Source organism: Neophocaena asiaeorientalis, unplaced genomic scaffold (genome assembly GCF_003031525.2).
Source record: "Neophocaena asiaeorientalis asiaeorientalis breed wild unplaced genomic scaffold, Neophocaena_asiaeorientalis_V1.1 scaffold29, whole genome shotgun sequence".
Lineage (NCBI taxonomy): Eukaryota > Metazoa > Chordata > Mammalia > Artiodactyla > Phocoenidae > Neophocaena > Neophocaena asiaeorientalis.
The window spans coordinates 810726-835784 of NW_020174423.1; the positions used below are offsets into that span (position 1 = coordinate 810726).

General features: G+C 35.2%; 1 protein-coding gene across 3 annotated transcripts in view; it reads left to right on the forward strand.

The window, feature by feature from the left end:
- Nucleotides 1-24773, forward strand: part of UBR5 (ubiquitin protein ligase E3 component n-recognin 5) — a 101304-nt gene extending 76531 nt beyond the window's left edge. For all 3 annotated transcript variants that reach the window (XM_024756546.1, XM_024756547.1, XM_024756548.1), the window contains exons 40-58: nt 975-1205; nt 1690-1763; nt 2984-3156; nt 3252-3365; nt 4279-4499; nt 5882-6002; nt 6102-6206; nt 8448-8691; nt 10125-10236; nt 10881-11025; nt 12035-12165; nt 13557-13617; nt 15669-15844; nt 16044-16128; nt 17506-17661; nt 18027-18140; nt 19521-19665; nt 21045-21130; nt 24145-24773. In XM_024756546.1, coding sequence (XP_024612314.1) covers nt 975-1205; nt 1690-1763; nt 2984-3156; nt 3252-3365; nt 4279-4499; nt 5882-6002; nt 6102-6206; nt 8448-8691; nt 10125-10236; nt 10881-11025; nt 12035-12165; nt 13557-13617; nt 15669-15844; nt 16044-16128; nt 17506-17661; nt 18027-18140; nt 19521-19665; nt 21045-21130; nt 24145-24357 — 2707 coding nt within the window. In that variant the 3' untranslated portion in view covers nt 24358-24773. The remainder of the gene's footprint in view (nt 1-974; nt 1206-1689; nt 1764-2983; nt 3157-3251; nt 3366-4278; nt 4500-5881; nt 6003-6101; nt 6207-8447; nt 8692-10124; nt 10237-10880; nt 11026-12034; nt 12166-13556; nt 13618-15668; nt 15845-16043; nt 16129-17505; nt 17662-18026; nt 18141-19520; nt 19666-21044; nt 21131-24144) is intronic.
- The last annotated feature ends 286 nt before the right edge of the window (nt 24774-25059 follow it).

The following is a 25059-nucleotide window of genomic DNA, read 5'->3' on the forward strand; positions in this document are numbered from 1 at the left end:
TATCTTGGGTATATATCTAATTGTAGAATTGCTGGATCACATGGTAACTCTCTTTAACCTTTTGAGGAACTGCCAGACTGTTTTCCAGTGTGACTGCACCATTTTACATTCCCAATAGCAGAGTATAAAGTTTCTAATTTCTCCACATCCTTGCCAACACCTGTTATTATATGTCTTTTGGATTATAGCCATCCTAGTGGGTATGAAGTGGTTTCTCGTTGTGGTTTTGATTTACATTTCTGTGATGGCTGATGAGCATCTTTTCATGTGCTTATTGGCCATTTGTGTATCTTTGGAGAAATGTCTGCTTAGATGTTTTATACATTTTAACTGGCCTCTGTTTTTATTATTGAATTTTATGAGTTCTTTATATAGTCTGGATACAACTTCCTTTCAGATACAGGATTTGCAGAAATTGTGCCCCATTCTGTGGATTGTCTTTTCATTTTCTTGAAGGTGTTCTTTGAAGGACATAGGTTTTTTAATTTGGGTAAAGTCCAGTGCTCTTTATTTTCTTCTGTTGCTTGTGCCTTTGGTGTCATTTTAGGCACACTTTTAGGTTCTCAAAGTGTGGTTCCCAGAATAGCAGCATCAAGGTCACCTAAGAGCTTGTTAGAAATATAAATTTTGGGTCCTACCCTAACCCATTCTTACTGAACCCATAGGGGTGGGTCCAACAACCTGTTTTCACAAGCCCTCCAGGTGATTTTGGTGGACACTGAAGTTTGAGAACCATTGTCTCTGGGGAAGGAGTACCTGCTGCCAATCCAGAGGACGCTGGAATTTCTTTCCTTTATAAATGTATACAGTACTGTAAATAATATACAATGGTTATATTTCTAAGGCAGAGCCCAGGCGTAATGAGGTTTTATTTATGGATAGTCTCAGTTCCTAATTTTGCATATTTATAACAGTGGTACATTTCACATTTGTGTTCTTTTTGTAAACATCTTCATTTCTTTTTACTCCTATAGACGTGCCACATTGCTTAGTGCCCGTCAAGGAATGATGTCTGCTCGAGGCGACTTCCTAAATTATGCTCTGTCTTTAATGCGGTCTCATAATGACGAGCATTCTGATGTTCTTCCAGTTTTGGATGTTTGCTCATTGAAGCATGTGGCATATGTTTTTCAAGCCCTTATATATTGGATTAAAGCAATGAATCAGCAGACAACATTGGATACACCTCAGCTGGAACGCAAAAGGTAGCCATACTTGCCATGAGATTGTTTTAAGAAATACTTGCTGTGGTCTCCATTAGTACGTTGTCTGATTTTTGGAGTAAGGAGAACATTGCAAACAGGAACATTTCATGTGGGCAGGTGGGCTTGAGTCCATCCAGCCACTCTCCATAGCTACTCCTCACTTAAAACATGAAACCTAAGAATCCAGTTAAGCTTTATGCTGGAGGTAGTTTGTCCTGATTGTTTTATCATGTTTTCTATTAGAGTTTGTGTAAGCACTCACTATTTCTTGGTGTGATTAGCCTTTTGCTTCTGTTGAACCTATTTTGTAGTTGTAGTACATTTGGCTGATTAGTCTACCATTCCCAGAGTCTGAAACTTTATCCCAGTGTTTGAAATTGGTTAGATACTAAACTAACCTTTTCAGTATTTTTTGCATCACCTTTGCTCCTGTTCATACAGCACAAAATACTTCATGTAAAATGACTCACTTGTCTTTTTAAAGGACACGAGAACTCTTGGAACTGGGTATTGATAATGAAGATTCAGAACATGAAAATGATGATGACACCAATCAAAGTTAGTGTACAGAAAATCTGCTAATCTACTTCAAGAAATGGCTGCCTCAGTATTTCCCCTTCAAGCTTTTTAACTTCATTATTTTCTGTCTGGGTGGGAATTTCTCTTTTCTTCTCTATGTCCCGTTCCTTGCATTTTCTGTCCATTTTTCCTTATATATCCTTGCATTAATTACTTCATAAATAAGGATGAGTTAAAGAAATATTATAAACTTTTTCAACAGTTAATATTTTTTCTATTTTGACTTTGTATCTCTCCTTTGCATTTCTCTTAGTTTTATGTTTACCTTTATTCTTAAGTGTGTTGGTACTACGTACATTTGAATAAAGTCTTAGCAGAACTTTTGCTAATACTGATGCAAAATAGACTGAGTCAAGAAAATGGAAAATACCAGTTATAACTCCCTATTACATCAAAACTCAACAGTTAATGCAATAAAAAAGAGAAAATATTCCAAATTCAAGAAATTTGGGGATTTTCTACACTCTTTTATTTGTAGCTTTCAGGTATAATTTCAAGTAGAATTAAAATACTTTTCTAGTGGGGTCAGATAGTCTGCTTGCCTGTTTCTTATTATCATGTAGTACTTTATTCAGGCCTGGGAAAGACAACTTAACTTTAACTGCTATTTTTTGAGAACCTAGCCATAGCTCACTGCTATTTTCACAGCATACTGTAAGCACTGACAAAAGTTTTATTCCATTAATGGGAGTTGGTGCTGGTGTGCTGATTTCCTGTTGGGATGCATGAGTTGCCCAGACATTTCTCTGTTTATCTTCTTCTATAGAGGAATCAGAACTTAAAAGTAAGCAGATGCTCAAATTTTAGCCCCTTTTGTGGAGTCATCAGTGAGCCAGGTCCTGAACATGCTCAGGAAACTAGCTATATTCAGGTCTAAATCTCTAGAGAGAGAAGAGGTGGATGTGGGTAGTGTCTGTCCAATACAAAATAGAACAGTATTTGTTACTGCTAATATTTTTTGCAAGTTTTTATTGTGTTAAAATACACATAAATGAAATTTATCGTTGTAACCATTTTAAACCAGTATTTTGAATTACCACTTTAAAATATTATCAAAATTTTGGACTATCAACTTGTTTTGAGTGGCATTAAAATTTTATAAAGAGATAACAAGAATTTTGGATTGAGCAGATGTAGATCCTTTTACCCTTCCCCAATAATTAATTTTTTAAAAAAACATTTTATCTCTTTATGTTTAGGTGCTACTTTGAATGATAAGGATGATGACTCTCTTCCCGCAGAAACTGGCCAAAACCATCCATTTTTCCGACGCTCCGACTCCATGACGTTCCTTGGGTGTATACCCCCAAACCCATTTGAAGTGCCTCTAGCTGAAGCCATCCCCTTGGCTGATCAGCCACATCTGTTGCAGGTGATTCACATAAACTAGGCTTAAGGTTTCTTTTTAGTTGAATTTACTTTTTTAAAGTGTTCAATGTAACTGTAATATTTTTATTAAAATTCCAGCCAAATGCTAGAAAGGAGGATCTTTTTGGCCGTCCAAGTCAGGGTCTTTATTCTTCATCTGCCAGCAGTGGAAAATGCTTAATGGAAGTTACAGTGGATAGAAACTGCCTTGAGGTAAGATAGTAAAAATCTTCGCAATATAATATTTGTGAGTTGAACACTTATCCCAGCGTCTAGTTTTTGGGAAATGCATTCAGAATATTGTATTTACCCAAATAACAGAAGTATCAGAAATTCTTGCCTTATGACATAATTAAAGGAATTCCAGTACTGTCAATAGTCTGCTTTGAGACTAACTTGCTGTGTTTGCCTGTTCCGGAGTTGATTGTTGTAATTCTGCTGAATATTTAAAATTTTTATACATATGAGCATATATAATATTGGCTTGTAACTTTTCTTTTTGAGTCTAGAATGGGAATAAAGTAATATTAATGATGATACCTAACATTTGTTGGATAATTCTATCTCCTGGGCACTGTCTCAATTAATCTTTACAACCATGTTGGGTAGAAAACATTATTATCCTGATTTTATGGGTAAGGCTTGGAGAGATTACATAAATTTCACGTGGGAATGTCTGTTGTTGTAATACAACTAGTGAAATGACAGATCTAGTTTTTAGATGAAAGTCTGATTTGAGAGCCTGAAATTATACTGTACTGTTTCTCCAGTGAAAAAGTAATAACACCATTTAAGAGTGGGCATATAGAAGACATGTACTTGAATAGAATTTTCTTTATTATCTAAGTGATAAAGGAGAATTTTATGCACATAAGACACTTAAGTAACCATAGATATTATAAAGATACCTTGAAAAGTTCTCTGAGGCTGCTCTGGTAAATGCACTGGAATTGGTGCTCATCCATGGGAATCAGATAGACAAGAAATAGATTGCATCTTTGTAGTTGAAGTGCCAGAAGGGAATTATTTAACTGCCATGTGATCTCTGTGGAGTATTAGTAAGTTGAAAAGGAAATCTAGTCAGTTTGTTTTTTAATATCTAACATTTAAATGTAAAAATTCATAGGTTCTTCCAACTAAAATGTCTTATGCTGCCAATTTGAAAAATGTAACAAACATGCAAAATCGGCAAAAAAAGGAAGGGGAAGAACAGAATGTAGTGCCAGAAGAAGCTGAGAGTTCAAAACCAGGGCCATCTGCTCACGATCTTGCTGCACAATTGAAAAGCAGTTTACTCGCAGAAATAGGACTGACTGAAAGTGAAGGGCCACCTCTTACATCTTTCAGGTACTTGCTAAGTGAAGATAGTTTTTCTATGCGATTACTTTATGGCTATTATAATTTTTGTAAGAGTTTTTATTTAGAAAATTTATAATTTTCTTTGTATTTTATTTGTATATAAATAATAGGATGAAATATTATTTGTGTTTTCCTAGTTTATAAATCAGAAATTTAGAGTTTTCTGGATTTTGTTTTTTTGTGACTGTTTTGTGATTGATTGGCATTCTGATTTTCTCCTCCTTTTACTGAAGAAATTCTGACTCTGTTTTTAACGTTCAGTACTGAGTTAAAGTATATATCCATGTCAAATTGTCAATTATACACTTGTTAGCAGGAGCTCAGCTATGGGAGGGGAACATGTGAAAAAAAAGAGCTTTATAGATTTGTGACTTTCACATTTGTCTGGGCTCACTCCTTTGCCAGGTTCACATTTAGTAAATCTCTTGCAAGTGGTAGGTTCTTTGCTTTCCCAGTAAAAATTTGCCTAGTATATACTGTGACTCAGTATGGCTGATCACCTAATGATTTGTTGAGTGTCTGCTTTATGCTGTATGATGTTTGGTTATGTAATGTCAGATTTTTTTTTTCTTTTTGGTTTGCTTAGGAGGAGTTAAACTAGTTTAGGAAACTGTATACATCTTGTGTACACAGTCTAACAACAATAAAAGGCAAGGAAGAATTAGGGACTGGGATGGCCCAAGCTTCCTAGAGACAATATGATTTGAGCTGAGATGGTTCGAATGTGTAGAAGCAGATAGATTGAAGGAGAGAATAATTAGAGGTAGAGAGACAAGCTATTATTCCTTCTGGCTAGTTGTTAAAAAGGGGGCTGAAGTAGAATATTGCCTTTGGGGATGAAAAGGAAACCATGGTTAGGAAAAGAAAACTTATGAAGGACTTGATCACTCTGGAGGGACCAAGGGAAGAATAAAATCTGTTCAAGTCCGTGCAGTAGGAAAATAGGTGGTACTATTGAAAGAAATCAGGAGGCATTGTCACTGTGGTGAAGAGTCCATATTCAGTTTCACCATGTTGAGTATGATTGAAGTGGATATATTTCACACAATGAAATTCTGGTCCATTGTGAACTAAAGAGGGGTCTGGGAATCATCTAGTGGAGACAGACACTGGACTTTAAGGAGAGGAGGTAAAACTAAAGATGAAGATGGAAGCCAGCCTGGGGATGTATCCTTACGTCAAGGACAGAAGGAATAATGGAGTAAAATTAAGAAGTTCTCCAAGGAACGAGTAGCTATAGAAAAGTGGTTTTGAATTACTTAAGATCTCAGAATATTAAAAGACCAAGTAATTACTGTTATTGACCAAAAACCAGGAAGTTTTTAGAGTTGCCTAAACTGCTTCCCCCTCTCCCCTTAAACTTCTTACAGGCCACAATGTAGCTTCATGGGAATGGTCATTTCCCATGATATGCTGCTAGGACGTTGGCGCCTTTCTTTAGAACTGTTCGGCAGGGTATTCATGGAAGATGTTGGAGCAGAACCTGGATCAGTATGTATTTTGAGCACTTTACATTCTATTCTGCCTGATAGGAACATATTTCAGAGGATAATTCTGTCATGCATTTGTTTTGTTGTTGTTTTTTTTAAGATCCTAACTGAATTGGGTGGTTTTGAGGTAAAAGAATCAAAATTCCGGAGAGAAATGGAAAAACTGAGAAATCAGCAGTCAAGAGATTTATCACTAGAGGTAAAGGTATTTAGATTTTCTTATCCTATACATACAGTATGCTATTTATATAAAATTTAAAAACAAATAACAATTTTGTTTAGGGGATATATACTATGTAATTAAAAATTTAAAGAAAATAAATGGTAATCATCAAATTTAGAGTAATGGCTGTCTCTGGCAGTTGGTTTCCTAACATCCTGTAATGATGAGCAATGGGTTTGTTCGTTTAAGTATCATTATGAATACGTGGATTAAAACTGTTTGGATGTGCTTCATTTCATTGATGCTCAAATTATCTTTTCTGTGGCTAGTGAGAGTCCAATCTTTGACAACTTCCTTACGTTTTGATATGTCTCATTTTCTGTTATTTTCTGTCACAGACCTTAAATCAGCCATTTCTTCAAGAAGCCCTGCTTCCTTTTAGCAGGAAATTGTATTTTGAGATTATAATCTGGGCTCTAGGTTGCTCATTGCCTGTTGGGTTTGTCATTGTTTCTAGGCCTTTTAGTAGGAAATGCTCCTTTAAAAAAGGAAGAAGAAAATTATTTCATGAGTTCATACTGATACTCCTAATTCAAATTCAAGATTTAGGACCACAAGTTTGTTTTATTTTCACCTTTTAGTCTTTACTTCCTTTCTTCTGAACTGAATAATATCCAGCTTCCCAGCAACACTGATAAAATTACTCATTTGCTTTTATCCAACAGCATGCATACAGTAGTCTTAGAATCATAACATCAACACCACTACCAACAAAATGATTATTGAAAATAGCCCAAGATTTATTTGCAGTTTTTGTTCTTAGAGCATATCCAGTTGGAGATGTACAGTCAAACTACATTGTTTAAAGTCACTTGAAATAATTCCTTTTGTGTGGTTTTGCTACCTACCATCTCATCTCCACACAATTAGGGCCTTTCAGTTCATTTTGCTTTCACTTTTTAGGGATTGCTCTCTCCTTTTTTTGACTTTGTTATGTTTCATAGTTAATGTAAAATATCTACAGTTGCAAGGTCAACTCTATAGAAGAAGGTTGTATTCAGAGAAATCTAATTTCCATTCCTGTCTCTTTTACTTTGTATTCCCCCTGCCCCCTTTCGGGTTTTTGGTTTTTTTTTGTTCTTGTTTTTAGCTTACTTCCCTCCCACCTTTCAAAAAATATATAATCCTGTGTGTATTCATTACGCATCTCTCTCCCCCACTCCCACCCTGAACATGCTATTATACATTTTACTCTATCTTGCTTTCCCCAGTTAACAGTATATCCTAGAGAGAAAGCCATGGCTCTATATATAGAGAGATGTTCTGCCTTCTTTTTTTCCAGCTACCTAGTGTTAGCACCACATTTTATGGCTGTATCAATTTTTTTCATCTGGTTTCCTATTGATAGACATTTGGGTTTGTTTCCAGTCTTTTGCTGTTACAAATAGAGATGTGATGAATAATAGCCTTATGTGTGTTTCTCTATTTGGCTAGCGTGTCTTTGAGATAGATAGACAGACATGGGTCAAAGGGCATGTGTATATGTAATTTCGGCAAATATTGGCAAATACCTCTACATAATGTCTGTATATATTTGCACTTTCAACATGAACACAAGAAGGCCTGATTTTCCAAAGTCTTGCCAGCAGTTTGTTGTCAATTTTTTAGATTTTTGCCAGTCTGATAGGCAATATAGTTTAAATTTGTATTTCTCTTATTATGAGCAAAGTTAAACTTTGTTTCATATATTTCATATATTATGGCTGCTTCTTTTTCTGGGAACTGTTTGTTGCCATTTTTCCTATTAAAGTGTTTTTTCCTCAATTGTTTTAGAAACGCTAGGTGTATATATACACTACGCATGAATCTTTGTCGGTAATAGAAGGTGCAAATGTTTTTTCCCGTTTGTCATTTTTCTTTTACTTTGCTATGGTATTCTGCCACCAAAGGAATATGCTATGTTTTTTTCCCTAGGATTCACTATTAAAAAAAAAAAAAATTTACACTTTGATCTACTTGCAGTTTATCCTGCTATATTACCAAATTGGTAGACCTTTTCAGAAAATGTTATAATTGAGTTAAATTCCATTTTCCTGATTTAATGTAAGATATTCTTGTATGATTTAGAGTGTTATTTGGAATATAAGCTTTTGAGAACCCAAATACTTCGTAGCTATTTCAGCTGTCAAGGAAAAGCTAAAATTAGATTTTCAGATTTTACATAGAAAAATTTCAAGGTGGTTTCCAACACTGAATTTACTACTTTTTGTTGTGTTTTAATAGGTTGATCGGGATCGAGATCTTCTTATTCAGCAGACCATGAGGCAACTTAACAATCACTTTGGTCGAAGATGTGCTACTACACCTATGGCTGTACATAGGGTGAAAGTTACATTTAAGGATGAACCAGGAGAGGGCAGTGGTGTAGCACGAAGTTTTTATACAGCCATTGCACAAGCATTTTTGTCCAATGAAAAACTGCCAAATCTAGATTGTATCCAAAATGCCAACAAAGGCACTCATACAAGTAAGTACTCTACAGGTAACAAGCACATACAAATTCTTACCTTGTTTAATGGAAACAATGATAATCACGGTTATATATGTTTACAGTGGGAGAACGTTAATGTATATTTACACTTTTATACCATTTTATTCTAGATTAATGATTTAATCATGTTTAAACTACTATAATTGACAATTTACCAGTTTGCTCTTTTACTGCCACACTTATTTCCATAAATGGTTGTGATTGTACTATTTTTTTCCATCTCAAATTATAATGTCTGGGGAGTGGGAGGTTTAAGATCTATGGTAATATAAAAATTCAAAGAGCAAACTGCAGGATTCCCCCAATCCCTGTATTTAATAAGTAGAGATACTTAGAAGAAAATGCTATTGTCTAGAACAGTGCTTTTCAAAGTATAATTTGCAGAGTCGTTCCAGTCTCCAATGAGATGGAGCTTGCAACCAAATGTAAGTTGGCTGTGTCACCAACTTCACTGTTTAATTTAGCAAGACTTTGTTTTTTGGTAAGAAGGTTTTCTGTATTAACATCCTGGTGTAAGCTTTGCCTCCTTGAGGATCAGCACTTTGGGGTTAGGATTCTTACCTAATTTTCAGGATTACAATTAGCATATTAAAAATGTGTGAAAACTACAAAAGGTTGAAACTGGGGGTTCATGTAAGGTAGGGGCAGAAGATCGTCAGTCTTGTAGGTGGATGGATGTAGTAATTGAGGGAGAAGGAGTTACTAACAAAATCCTGTGTTTTACCTAGGCTGTAGCTGTATCTTACTGGGGTTCTGTAAACTGGCACCATAAAAGCTGACTGAGGTCTGGAAAAAAACTGAATGAGCTCTGGAAAGAATTGAGGATGAAAAGATGGGGAGAGTACCTCAGCCTTTCATCATTAGTTTCACCATTTGAATTTCTATAGTCCTATAATAAAAAATTGTCAAGTGTGAATGAGGAAACCTGGGAAGTCATGATGTTTCAGAAATAACTTTTCTGCTTACTCCTTAGGAAACCATACCCTGGTTTATGCTTAAGGTTTTAAGAATAATAATAGCTGGGTGGCTATAATGCCTTTAATGCCAAAAACTAAGAATAGAGAAGATATTCAAATATGTAAGAAATCTCAGCATTATTTATGGTGGAACTAACATAGCCCCAGTTGCTACATATTATTTTACAGCTTTGACATGACAAGGGGATAAATTCATTAAACAAATACTGAGTGAACATTTATTACCTACCAGGTTCATTCTACAGAATCACCCCCAACCCTCAAAACCATACGGAGAGTGAGAGAAAGGCACTTACACAGATGATAAGGAAGATGATCTACAGTTGTCATGTTCTTATTATGTTTGTCTCATGTCCTCACATTGACTTTAACATTTAAAGTAGCTGCATTTACATTCATCTAAACAAAAGTGTATTTCATATTTTTTTCCAGGTTTAATGCAGAGATTAAGGAACAGAGGAGAGAGGGATCGGGAAAGAGAGAGAGAAAGGGAGATGAGGAGGAGTAGTGGCTTGCGAGCAGGTTCTCGGAGAGATCGGGATAGGTGAGATGATTTTGTGTCTTTTATTGAGTACCATCTTTCTGGATGAATTGGAGGTAGGCCTGTAAATAAGAGTCTCAATTATGGACTTTTAGAAAATGAAAGTTTTAATAATTGGATATATGTATTGTAACTAAAAAAGTCTAACCAACTGTTATTAAAATATTCTGCTTTAAAAACCCAGAGGCAGTTGAAATTATATTGGCTTTTTATTTATCCCAGTCAAGTTCCTAATTTTTTGAAATTTTTATTAACTTCATATCATGCTTTCCTAAATTTGTTTTAAAATTTTAATTGTGGCAATTGTGTTATTTAAACCTGTAATTTTTCATGTGTTAGGATGGGTAGCATTTTACTTTTGACTAAAATTTCCAGTAAATATGGGTGGACTTTTGATTTTTGGTATTTTAAGGTCCTGTTCCCTTAGAATCAAATTAACCTATGCATTGCAGATTTATGGATTTTCGAGTGCCAAAATCTAGATAATCTTTATTTCCCCACCATCATTCTTTAGGCATTCTTCCACCCTAGTACCATAACTGGAGCTAACTGTATGCTCTGGTTTTCCAACTTTGTTACTAGTTGCACTGATATTTTCATTTTGCAGACAAGGGAATGAAGTCATAATAGCTTTGTTCATCTTTCAGGGATTTTAGAAGACAGCTTTCCATCGACACTAGGCCCTTCAGACCAGCCTCTGAAGGAAATCCTAGTGATGATCCTGATCCTCTGCCAGCACATCGTCAGGCGCTCGGAGAGAGACTTTATCCCCGTGTACAAGCAATGCAACCGGTATGTATGGTGTACTTAGCTACCTCTTAACTGGCTGTGCCCTTTTTGGTTTTCAGTTAAGAAAAGTTGCCAGCTACTGGAAAGCCATGTGGTTGAGGACTGCAATAAAAAGGAAGCTTTAGGGAGGGAAAGAAGCAGGACTTACTGGAGAGTAATTGTATATATAGCTTGATGTTTTTACTACCTATGCCAGGTTGGCATTCTACCTAGTAATTTCCTTGTGTGCTAAGGAATTATCTGTTCATTGTATTTATTTGTACCCTTATTTGTACAAATTATTGTTACTTTGCAGCTAGAACACATTGCAAATAGTGTACTTTACTCTTTTTTTTTTTTTTGGAGTAAAATTGCTTTATGGTGTTGTGTTAGTTTCTGCTGTACAATGAAGTGAATCCGCTATATGTACGTTACTCTGGATACGTATGACAGGAAGATTTTATTTTGAATATTCTGTCAGAGGTTTCTTTCATGGAATATGAAACATAACCTAGTTGTGTTTTTTTGTCTTTATACATAACTATATGTACATGTTATAGCAAAAGAATAGTAAAACAGAGTCAACCAATTATATTTCAGTGAATCCTTAGCCTTAAATATAGGCATCTTTTTCTTTCTCCTTCTCCCTCCTTCACTTCTTACCTCCTTTTTGCTACACTAAATGAAAAAACTGTTTCCAGGTCTCTGATGAGGAAGGGAAAAAAATGAAAATTGAGTATTTTTATGTTTACTCATGGGTATCAAAAACCTTTAAAAAAGGCTTGTCACCCAGTATTAAACTAGCTTTAATAAGACTGCTAGTGCATAGACTATTTAATTCCCTACCAAAGTTTTCTATAATTAAGCTTCCAATTTAATAAAATCTGTTACTGGTTCAGAATTTTTTTTTTCCTATTTGTTACCCAAGTTTCTTACATTTTCTTCTTCTTTTTCTTTTTTTCTGATAAAAGATTGCTGATTTAGACAAGAGGTTTCAGAGTAGAGGCAAATAACATTTGTTTGTCATTTACAGGCATTTGCAAGTAAAATCACTGGCATGCTGTTGGAATTATCCCCAGCTCAGCTTCTTCTTCTTCTAGCAAGTGAAGATTCTCTGAGAGCAAGAGTGGATGAAGCCATGGAACTCATTATTGCACATGGACGGTAATGTATACAATTGGGAAGACATTTTAGTTTAAACATCAGCTACTTTATTTTTAGGATGTGGCTGTCACCATATCTTAAAATTTATACTAAATAGTACAAGACTTTAAATGGCTTTTTAAGAGATGGCTTAAAATCCATGTGAGACAGCTGACTTCACATGTATTAGAAGGGCAGAATTTTAGCAGTCACTTTAGGTTCTGAAGATTTTTTACGAACCTTATTTAGAAACTAACTTATAAAGAAGTACATCTCATTCTCCACATGAATACCCCTAATGGCAGAGGCCAAATACCTCAAGGAATTGGGTGTAATCCCTGAGTCCTTGCAATAAACATGAAATTTCTTTTAGACCTCCTGATTTATCTTAAAAATTATGCAAGTTTTTGCTTTCTGTTGTGTAGTATATTTGTTTTAATATGAAACTTAAAAATATCTAACAGTTAAATTACTTATCCTTCCTTTCCCCAGGTGACAGGTAAAAGGGACAGGAAGATATGCCATACTTAATCTGTGCCCTACTGGGGCTACTCTGATATCCAGTTTAAGGCTTTGAAGTGTTATTTTAGATGAAAATGTCTGTTTATTTTTCTCCTAGTCATGATATTGAATGAGGAACTTAGATTAGATATAGTCCTAGAGATGGTTAAGTGGGTAGGCTAAGCCCTGAAACTAAATAGCCACCTACTTCCAGCTATTTACCTGTCTCAGAGCCTTTGAATGGTCCAAGCCAAAGACTATTGCTAGAAGTTTATTTTCTTTGCTGTTACTACTGTTTTTCTTCTCTTGACTTTCATATACTATGTCTTTATTCCTCTTCCCTGTTTCTGGAAGTATCAACACACACTGATATAGCTTAGCCCATTATAGAAAAAGTTGCAAATAATGTGTTTTTGATAAAAAAGATATTTGTAAATATATGTAAGGGTTGCTAATTTAGAAGTGTTTTCTATTGAATGCAAGAATATAATATTGACTGCTTTCACCTGGCTTTACGGATTGAACAGTAGTATTCTAGAATAATTAAATACCCTAGAGCATTTGATTCCTATTGTGGTTGCTTTCTGAACATTTTTCTGTTCTTTTACAATGCTTCCCCTGAGCTCAAGTTTCAGTTCCCCTATGAAGACTGCATTTATTTTGTCTTAAATCAGGTAGCCTTTAGTTCATTGTCTTGCATCATACATGTAGCATCCTGTGTTTTTGTGTATATTATTAACATTTTTGTTCCTAGAACTGCATTAAGACTAGTAAGTGTCCTAGATATTGTTTTACTTCAAAACTTAAATGTATTTATATATTCTTATAAATTTAAATGCATATGGTTTTCTCTACACTAAATTCTAGAATTTCAGTTATCTGAAATGTGAAAGTTGTTTGTTTGTTTTTAGGGAAAATGGAGCTGATAGTATCCTGGATCTTGGGTTATTAGACTCCTCAGAAAAGGTACAGGTAAGGGATGTTTTGTACATGTGCTAATAATAAGCACTTGGAATTTAAATTACAGAAGGGAAAGGAAAGCATATTTACAAAGAAACTATGTCTTTGTCAGTAAAATGCTTGATTACAGTAGAGGAAAAAGCAAAGATTAGTATAAAGGTGTCATATACAGAATCAAGACTGGTTGAGTTAGGGTTCAGTGTAACCCCACTCACTGGCTGCCTCCACTTGAGCACAGGCTGAATTAAGCTTAAATTAGAGATGTCATTAATTAATATCAGAGAAGGAGAGCAGTCCTGTGGATTCCTAGGTCTCCTTCCTCCAGTAAGCAGCAGAGATCCAGAGAAAATGTGACATATGGTATAGCAGTAAGAAGGCTTTTTTAAAGTGCATGATGCATTTCAATTTGTAAGCTACCTGATAATTTCAGTGCCAGCCAAGATATAATCTTATCTCTTTCACTGACTACAACTAAAGACTCTGGACAAAATACAAAAAGGAACTGCTTGAGGATTCTGAAAAGTAAACAACAGCACACCGATAGGAGGGAAGTCAAAATTTGAAAAACTGTTATTTTGAAGCGTTGTTTCAGGCAGGAGAGTAAAACTGGTCCCCATTACTCCGTCTTAACTGGAAGGTAGTTCATGCTTTAAGAAATAAGCTACAGTATAAATCACTGTCCAAGCCCCAGACTACCCCATATGGTGCATATGCGGGGCAGACGCAATAGTATAATTAAAAGGCTTTGAAAACTTAATTGGTAATGGAACCACTGCACACAGAAGATGACACTTCCAAGCTGAACGTAACCAGGTTATTGCCTACCAAAGCCAAAAAACATCAACATTCTCCATGTCATTTTAACAAGACCCAGAGCTTTACAACTTAGTATTCAAAATGTCCAGGACACACTCCAGAATTATTCAACATACAAAGAACCAACAGAGGCTCACTAATTCTCCTGGCAAGAGAACCAATAGATACTAGCCTTGAGATGACCCACTTGTTTGAATTATCAAAGACATTATTTCATGTTCTGTGAGATAAAGGTAAATAAACACAAATGAATGGAAAGGTAGAGGTTCAGAAATAGAAACTAGAGAACCAAGGAAAAATTTTAGAAAGTACAATGTATGAAAGAAAAAATTCACTGAATAGGTCAATAGCAGAACAAAGATGACAGAGGAAAATTCATCAGTCAGTTTGAAGATAGATAGAAATTATCCCTTCTGAAGAATAGAAGGAGAAAAGATGTCAAACAAACAACAGTTTTCGGAGACCTGTTGGACCATATCAAACATGCATGTCACTGGAGTACCCAGGAGAACGAGATTGTTACAGGAAAATATTTGAAGAAACAATAGCTGAAAACTTCCCAAATTTGATGCAAGACATAGATTTATAGATTCAAGGAGGTCAGTGAACCCTAAAAAGGATAAACTGAAAGAAAACTGTGTCTAGATACATCATCAAGCTGCTGTAAAACTAATAAGGAAGCAAAGAATAGTGCCTTACATATAGATAAACAGTGATTTGAAAGGCAGTGGATTTCTTATCAGAAACTGTGAAGGCCAGAAGACAACAGAGAGCATCATCCTTAAAGTGCTTTTAGAATTGTCGATCCAGAATTCTATATCCAAGGAAAATATATTTAAGGAATCAAGGTGAAAGAAGCTACCAGATTTTCATTAAATAGTTTTACTTAAATGGATAGAGAAGTTAACAGGCACAAGCTTTGTATATCACAATTCTGAAAGAATGAGTTAAAGTTTATTTACATTTAAATATGAATGTGGCTTTACCTATCAAACTTTACATTTAAGTACTTTAGCGAACCAGTTCGTATGTTTTGCTGTTAAAAATCAATCTTGGGTAATGTCAAAAATATTACTGTTATTTTTTTTGGAGGGGGTATCTGGATTATTATTATTGTTAATTTTAAAGAGAGTGAGTTATAATGGCATTTTTTAATAAAAAATAATCCTTTTCTTGTAGACACATATACTAAAATATAAACAAATAAAATCAATCTTGGGTCTTAATCTCTGAAACTCTATTATTAGGAAAACAGAAAGCGTCATGGTTCTAGTCGAAGTGTAGTAGATATGGATTTAGATGACACAGATGATGGTGATGACAATGCCCCTTTGTTTTACCAACCTGGAAAAAGAGGATTTTATACTCCAAGGCCTGGCAAAAACACAGAAGCAAGGTTGAATTGTTTCAGAAACATTGGCAGGTAAAATAATCTTGTATTTGAATTTTTTTTTAATTTCAGTTTATGAGACTTTCTAAAATATATTAGTTTGTAAAATGTGTATATGTTCTACTATAAAAATTTCTCAACATATTTTATGTATATTATATATGTGTGGGGCGTTATGTGTTCTGGAGTTATTTTTGAATTTAAATACTATTTGCTTGTTTTTTATTTTTAGGATTCTTGGACTGTGTCTGTTACAGAATGAACTATGTCCTATCACATTGAATAGACATGTGATTAAAGTGTTGCTTGGTAGGAAAGTAAGTGATTTTAATGAACCTAACTGCTTTTACATTGCAAAAAATTTGTTTCATAAAATAATTATATATATAGCATTAAATTAGTGTTAAATTTTAAAGCATTATAGCCATTATAAATCATTTTCAAACATTTAATGGCATGGGGAAAATCTGAATACATGGAGGAGAGAGCATAGAAGAATGGGTGACACACAGGTGGGTTTGGAGGGTTTGACAGACCTGGATCCTGTTGCAGACAAATCCCTTGACATTTATGGCATATTTCCCCATTTATAAAATGGTAAAGAAAACAGTATAGCGCCTGGCACATAGTGCTCAGTAAGTTCTAGCAGGTAGTGGCAATAGAAGTAGTATTGTATTGAAAAGAGCATTCCCAGTTTCAAAAATATACACAAGATGTAGGTGGCTAGAGGGACAAAAGGATGTAAGAAAATATAGCATAGTATGCTTGATAATTATCTCTGGGTGACAGAATTAGGTTATTTTCTTTATGTGTTTTGATAGTTTGACAGCTGGTACATTCCTTTACGACAGGGGGTTGGGGGAGAGAAACGACATCCTTTAAATTAATGCATAATACTAATTATAATCACAAAACAACAAAATACTTTACAGTCTCTTCTAGTGATGCACAACACACATTGGATATGATTAGCATTGTTAAAGCTGGGGTCTTAACTTTCTTTACTCAAACCCATTGGTGAATATTATTTTCTATTATTACAGCATATCATACTATGATACATATTTTTTCCTCTTCTTTTTTTTTCTTTTTAAACTCTGACTCTATTGACTTCTTAAAGTGTTCCAGCTAAAATGTTCTTGTGCAGAGAAAGAACTGGACTTAAAGCTCAGCAACATAGAAATGTTGAGCCTTTAACAGGGTTTATGGAAAAGATTAAGGAATCAAATAGACTCAAGTTTAACCCAATGATGTGACCTTCAGCAAGTTACTGGATTCCTCTGACATCAGATTTATCATCTGGAATTAATAATCTGTATTTTATGATTATTGTCAAGGCTAAACAGGATGTGTATTTAGCTTAGGACCAGTTGCTCGGCATAATCACTTTGCAATAATTAGTGCTGGTTTCTACAAATAAATTACTTTACAACTTAAAAAAAAACCCAGTATACTCCTGGTTTTAAATTTTTTTAAAATGCATATTTTTCATGCTTTGAAAATTAAATGTATTTATCAGAGCCAAAGACTTATTAAAATTTTACCTCTTTAGATCAGTTATATTTAGTGGAAGATAAGCTGATAAAGAATAATCTTCAAATTAGATAAAATTCTTTATCATAGATTTCAGCTTACTAATGAATTCAGTTAAGATGTTTCTTGCATAATCGATTTTCATATGATTACTTTCTTAGGTCAATTGGCATGATTTTGCTTTTTTTGACCCTGTGATGTATGAGAGTTTGCGGCAACTAATACTTGCTTCTCAGAGTTCAGATGCTGATGCTGTTTTCTCAGCGATGGATTTGGCATTTGCAATTGACCTGTGTAAAGAAGAGGGTGGAGGACAGGTAAAGCACATGTGTGGTTTTCTGATTCTGGCAGGAGAATTTGGTTAGTCTGTTGTGCTTGACATATAGAAAAACAATTTAGATAAATAGGGACCAAGAAAGAGACACACACACACACACACACAGAGAAAAGACACAGTAGGAGATGGAGAGAAAGAGATGAATGGATGGAGAGTTAGTGAGACAGACTGAGAGGTCTAAGAGTTTATAGTTACTTAGGCCTAGAATGTTTGCATCCCTTAGATACTTGTCAGATACAGAATTGTCTTTAGATTTAAAATTTTTAGGAAATTGTTTTATGAACTGTGAACTTATTACTGCTTTGACAAAATTGCTTTTAAACAGCACTGCTAAATTTTTCACAGGTGGAACTTATTCCTAATGGTGTAAATATACCAGTCACTCCTCAGAACGTGTATGAGTATGTGCGGAAGTATGCTGAACACAGAATGTTGGTAGTTGCGGAACAGCCATTACATGTAAGTGTTTTCTGGAAAATGTTACTTGATCTGATGAGGCTATGTGTGTCTTCTGTGTTTTAAACTAGCTTACAGTATATTCAGCTTGCTTATAAAAGGTCAAAAATTTTAAACCAAAATGAATTTACAAAAAATGTAAATTACACATGAATCCAGACCTTTCTTTTGGGTAAAACTACTTGGAAAAACCATGTAATCATCCGAAAGTAGATTTGATAAGGATGCTTTGTGGGACTGAAATGACTACTGTTTTGGGGGTCCTGCAACCACCCATACCTCTGGTGACTCACTAGAAGGACTCCTAGGACTTGGAGGCAGTTGTACTCATTGGTATGGTTTATTATAGCAAAAGGACTCTCACAAGGGGAAAAAAGTACATCAGACAGAGTCTGGAGGAATCCAGATACAGGCTCCAAAGTTCTCTCTCTGGGGGCATGAGTTGTCACAAAGAACATACGTCTTCCTCCAGCAGTGAATTACAGCAATGCATGTGCAGTGTTTGTGTTTAGGGAAGCCTGCCCAGGGTTTTTATTGAAGGCCAGTCCTGTAAGCAGTTCAGACCCTCAGAGGAAAAACACATGTTCATCATAAATCACCTTCTTTGCACAAATAATCTAGGCAAGCTGGTACAGCAGGGTTTATTGTCCCAGGCATTCAAAATAGCCACATCAGTTAGTAATGTAAGGAAAATTCTAAAAACCAAGGACCATTCCTCCAATCAGGCTCTTCTAAAGAGCAACATCAGGCCTGCTCTTTCTCCTAATTGAAGAATGTTTATGAAGTGTTTCTGATCCCTGTGCTGGGAATAATTGTGTGGGCTCTGGAATCATACTGTCAGGGTTCAAATCATGGCTGCAGCCCCCTCTAGCTGTATGACATTAGCAAACTACTTAACTATTTTGTGCCTTGGTTCCCTCCTCTGCAAAATGAGGATAGGATTAAATGAATATGTAAGGTGCTTAGAACAGTTCTTGGCACATGGTAACTTCTCAGTAAGCTTCTAGATTTTGGGTTTGTGTCAGGGATGTTTGTTTTTGTCATTATCATACTCTTCCTAGGATGTTGACAGGATAGCACATTTGACAGATTGAAGCTATTCTTAATGACTAGCCTGTTTGCTATTAACATAATTTAAAAAATTATTTTTGTTAACTCCTGATATGTATCACTTTTGAACCTGTAGCCCTTTTTTCCCTCTGCCACTCTTTTGAATCTGTTAATAAGAAACTCAGAACATAGAACTTAATTTTTTAGTATTATTTAGAATTATTTAATATTCTTAGGCTGCTAAAATTAGATGTTGGACTTTAACAATAATAAATGCTATGTAGAAAATAAAGTACTGATAGTAATAAACAGGTTATTTTTGAAATCCTCTAGGCAATGAGGAAAGGTCTGCTGGATGTGCTTCCAAAAAATTCATTAGAAGACTTGACAGCAGAAGATTTTAGGCTTTTGGTAAATGGCTGTGGTGAAGTTAATGTGCAAATGCTGATCAGTTTCACCTCTTTCAATGATGAATCAGGTATGAAATTTTTTTAATGTTTATTTAAGGAATAAACTACATAGATAATTTGGTCAGTTTTCTGAGTTTCTGGTTCTTACATATTTACAGGAGCTTAGGAAATGCTGTATTACTCAGGTGTTTTTATATATATATTTTAAGATATGTTTGAACTATGATAGTATTAGGTCATTCTTAATTCTTTTATTGTTTAATTTTTCTAGGTTTTAACAAATGCATGGTTTAGTATGATACAAGTAAAAATTCCTGGTGAGCAACTGTGTGAAAAGGACTTTTATATACTATTAATAATTAAGAAAAAATAATCCATGTGACAGTTCTGTTGGCCTTTCCCTATTCATGTTCCTTAAACTCTAATTAAAGAATTTGACTACATGATGTTTGCTTTGTAGAACCGGATCCAAAGCACACTTAGAAAGACATCAGAGCACACAAACACATGGAGAATCTAGAAAGAATAACAAGAGGTAGTGATAATCCTAGAGTAACATTCATCTTTAGTGCTTGATTTGTTGCAACCCTTCCTTTTCAAGTCCCGTATTCTAGGAATAGACTTTTTAGCTGTGACTACACAATAAAACACTGGAAGCTCCAAGAAATTCCTGAGAGGACTATTATAACTCTAGTACAAGATTATTGCATACATGAAGATACCAGTTTTTTCCCCTTTACTTTTCATACTTTGCAAACAGCTTCAGCCAAATTATAGTAAGTTAAATTTGGATAAATTTTCTTGTTTTTCCCTCATGCTTGGCAATGTATAGATCATTGTGTAGTAGTTTTTGTGCCACTTATTAATATAATTTTCAATACTTGTGAGATAAGAACTTGGCTTATTTACAAACCAGAAACCTAGAAGCGGGAAAAAAATACCTAAAGACACTCCCAAGTATGATCCTCAGATCATCAGCATCAGCATCATCTGGAAGCTTTTTAGAAATGCAGAATCTCTGGTTCCTTTCCCCTTTCTTGCCCCATACCTAGTGAATGAGAGTCTGCATTTTAAAAAGATCTCTATCCAAGGGATTTGTGAACTCATTAAACTTTGAGAAGCACTGGTTTAAGATCATAAGAAAACTCATGACTTACAGGTGGAATTAAAGTCATGTGATTTTTGAGGCTGGTGGTTCATTTTTCTTGTCTTGGTCATCTTGGTCATTAGGATTGATTAATGAACTCTAGAGGTTTCACATTATGTAAGTGGTCCTAACTTCCTCTGTTAGGGTTAGTGCCCCCCCATTTTAATTTTATACCTGCTTTTATAAGAAGTAATATTCTAAAAATACAACTGTTATAGTATATATTTTTAACATCTTTATTGGAGTATAATTGCTTTACAACTGATATAGTATATTTATTGAATTTATATTCATTTGTAGGAGAAAATGCTGAGAAGCTCTTGCAGTTCAAGCGTTGGTTCTGGTCAATTGTAGAGAAGATGAGCATGACAGAACGACAAGATCTTGTAAGTTAAGTTTCACAAGATTTGTAGAAGAAAATGTAAAAACCTTAAATACTATGTATGACGGCATTTTGTTTTCAATTTGTAATGGTTGGTCATTTTAATTTTGGCTAAGAAAATTATTGAAGGTCAGAAATAAAAGGCAGTTTTGTTTCTCTACTCTAGAACAGAAGTATGAGTAAAACTGTAAGCAGAGTGAAATACATCTTAGCTATTAAAATGCCATCCTTAGTCCCAGAAGATAATACCAGCTTATTGTTGAGACATGTTTTTTCCCCTGTAGTGCTTATATTGTACATCCTTAATCTTTTTGCCTCTTTTGTACATCCTTAATCTTTTTGCCTAGCAAATCTTTGCAAAATTTTTGAATAGTATCTTAATTGCTCTGTATACTATGAATAGAATAGCTTAATTATGAGTACTACATCTCTGATTTTAATCTTACTACTTATTATTAACTTAGAATCATAAATTAGATGATATAAACTTTGATTATATTGAAAAGTCTGTCAAGTCTGTGGAACCTATGTCCAACCTTGAGTATATCCAAGTCAACCTGTCCATTAACCTTGAAAGGCAGTCTAGACTTTTCTGTAGAAATTTGAGGGACATTCCTTACCCAGAAAATCTCACGAGATCCTTTCTATTCATATTCCTCATAGTTCCCTGTGACATTTCCCCTGTTGATGCAGCCTTAGTTCTCAATATTCTAAACCAGACCTCTTATGGAATGTTTAAAAATGATCCAATTTCTAGATATATCCCCCAGTTTCATTTGAGAGGGAGAAATAAGTTACTTGTGCATGAAAGCACAAAACTTGCTGTTTCCAATTTACCTGTAATTCAGGCAGTAACTTATTTTTTTTTGTGGGGAAGGGGTCGTGCATTTAGCATTCCTTCATCTTGACATGGCCCCAAGAGCCTTCCAGTATTTCTCCACTATAGCAAGACAGGTTGTCCAGCAGTCCTAGCTGTCAGCTGGGTTTTGTTCTTGGCTTAGCCATATGGTAGTTTCCTAGGTTGCTCCCTAGGTTGATTCCATATAATTCCATGTACTTTGACTTTCCTGATCTTGTGGACCAACCCCAAAGTCCCTACTAATGCTAATACCGTATCTGTCCCTGTTGGCTTTAGGAGTACCTGATAACGTATTAGGGTTCTTGAGTCAATCTTTGGATTCAGAGCAAAACCAATACATCCTCAGTGCAGTCGGTCAAGTTAAGTCTCACTGCATTTCTGCCTTCTACTGGAAGAGAAAGCTGTTAACTATTCAGTCTTTTATGAGAGAGAATTTCCCTCTGTAGGGGCCTCAAAATGTCTTAGCAGTAACTTTAATTTGTGAGCTTTACTCTTTAAACTCCTGTTATACCAAGGTGTCTTTTACCTCCTCCTCTTCCCCTTCCCCTTTTGGGAGGTTATCCTTCACATATTGTTGGGTTTTTCCTTATGTGTCTCAAGGACAGAATATAACAGCGTTTCCTAAACTGTTTTCCCTTGAATTATTAGTCCCAGGATTGTGGGGTAAGACTACATAGTTTATTTCCCTCTTGGAGAGTCACAGGTCACTAGTAAAAGTTCTGAGAAGTCCTCTGGTATTTATTTCTCTTCCTCTAACTAACTTCTTGGAGGTCCAGCGATGTAGTCATCTGTCTGGTTAATCATATTTATCCTTGGAGAAACACTTTAAGTTTGTTTTTTAAGATGAGTAGATTGGGCCAGCTTTACCTCTACAGTACCTTCCAGCTCTTTTATAGTTCTTTGAAGATTTTGGAGACCCTGACACAGAGGTTGTTTTTCCTGCCTCCTTCTATAGAATTCTAGATGAGATTTCTCACAAAACTATGCTTCAGGAAATAGTTTAGGTTTCCTAGTCATTCTGGGATAATGAATATATTTTGCCTGTTTAGTTGTACACTATAAATGCAAGATTTTAAAAGCTTTACCTTAAGAGATAGGCACTCTCTGTCAGTGAGGAATGGTATGTATTAATGAAAATATTTCAGGAAAGTATATCTTTGGTTATCATATTTAAAGAAAAAGTAATTTCTGGTATATTACACAAATTAGATGCATTTTAAAACTCAATGTTGGGACTTCCCTGGCAGTCCAGTGGTTAAGATTTTGCCTTCCAGTGTGCGGGGTGCGGATTCGATCCCTGGTCGGGGAGCTAAGATCCCACATACCTCGGGGCCAAAAAACCAAAACATAAAGCAGAAGCAATAATGTAACAAATTCAATAAAGACTTTAAAAATGGTCCACATCCCCCACCACCACCAAAAAAAAGAAATCTAAAAAAAACCCCAGATATGTTAACATGGCTTATTGCATGGATTTTGATGTACAGTAGATGCTGTCGAACACTTAATTACTATCATAAAATTATGTATCACAATGGACCACTGAAAATACTGGGGGTTTTTTTTGTTGTTTTTTTTTTTGCGGTATGTGGGCCTCTCACTGCTGTGGCCTCTCCCGTGGCGGAGCGCAGGCTCAGCGGCCGTGGCTCATGGGCCCAGCCGCTCCGCGGCATGTGGGATCTTCCCAGACCAGGGCACGAACCCATGTCCCCTGCATCGGCAGGCGGACTCTCAACCACTGTGCCACCAGGGAAGCCCCTGGGTTGTTTTGTTAGTAGATAAAATACAAAATAACTTAGATAACCTCTGTGAATCTTGAACCTTTTTTGGAGACCTTGTACCTTATTCTCACTAAGGGATACTCTGTGGAACTTAGCAACTGGAAAGGCCCTTAGAGAGCATTTAGTCCAATAGCCTCATGTTACAGATGAGAAACTGAGGCAATGAAACATAGTCACTTTTCTACATACCTGACATTTTTTTCTCTTCTGACCCTGAACCTTTCCTTTTTAATACAAGAAATAAATGTAAAACCCAGTTCAAAATAATAAAAGTAGGTTTTAACACAAGAATGGGGCTCTATGTATATATTGCCAGAGTTAAGGGTTGAATGTTAATCTTTTAAAAGCCAAACTTGTAATTATTATACTCCTGTTTAGGTTTACTTTTGGACATCAAGTCCATCATTACCAGCCAGTGAAGAAGGATTTCAGCCTATGCCCTCCATCACAATAAGACCACCAGATGACCAACATCTTCCTACTGCAAATACTTGCATTTCTCGACTTTACGTCCCACTCTATTCCTCTAAACAGATTCTCAAACAGAAATTGCTACTCGCCATTAAGACCAAGAATTTTGGTTTTGTGTAGAGTATAAAAAGTGTGTACTGCTGTGTAATATTACTAGCTTATTTTGTAGATTTTTTTCCATTTGTCTATAAAAGTTTATGAAAGTTAATGCTGTCACACCCTGTGGTGGTACCTTAAAGAGATTAAATGCAAACATTCCTTGCTGAGTTTGTAGCTTAAAGGCCTGAGGAGCACTAGCAACATTTCATTGTAATGGTTTGCTAGTCAGCAACTTCTGGGTCTAACCCCAGCCAAAGATGACAGCAGAACAACATAATTTACACTGTGATTTATCTTTTTGCTGAGGGGAAAAAATGTAAAATGTTCTGAAAATTCACTGCTGCCTTTGTGGAAAGTGTTTCAGCAAAGGTTCTTGTATAGAGGGAATAGGGAATTTCAAAATAAAAAATTAAGTATGTTCTGTGTTTTCATTTTAACTTTTTTTATGGTGTTTAATTTGTGGTTGGCTGCAATTGTGTATCATGTATATGGAACTTGTAAAAAAAAAGTTCTGAACATTCAGATCTTAGAGATGAAATCACTTTTACCTATAAAAACCACTTTTATTGCGGTTTGACTGCATTGAGCTCTAGGATATTAAATGATATCACTAATATTTTGCATGTAATTTGTTCATTTGAGTGAGGGCACTTTTTTGTACATATGATGGGGGCCAATGCACAATACTTTATCACAATCAACTTTTTTCCTTTGTATCCCTAT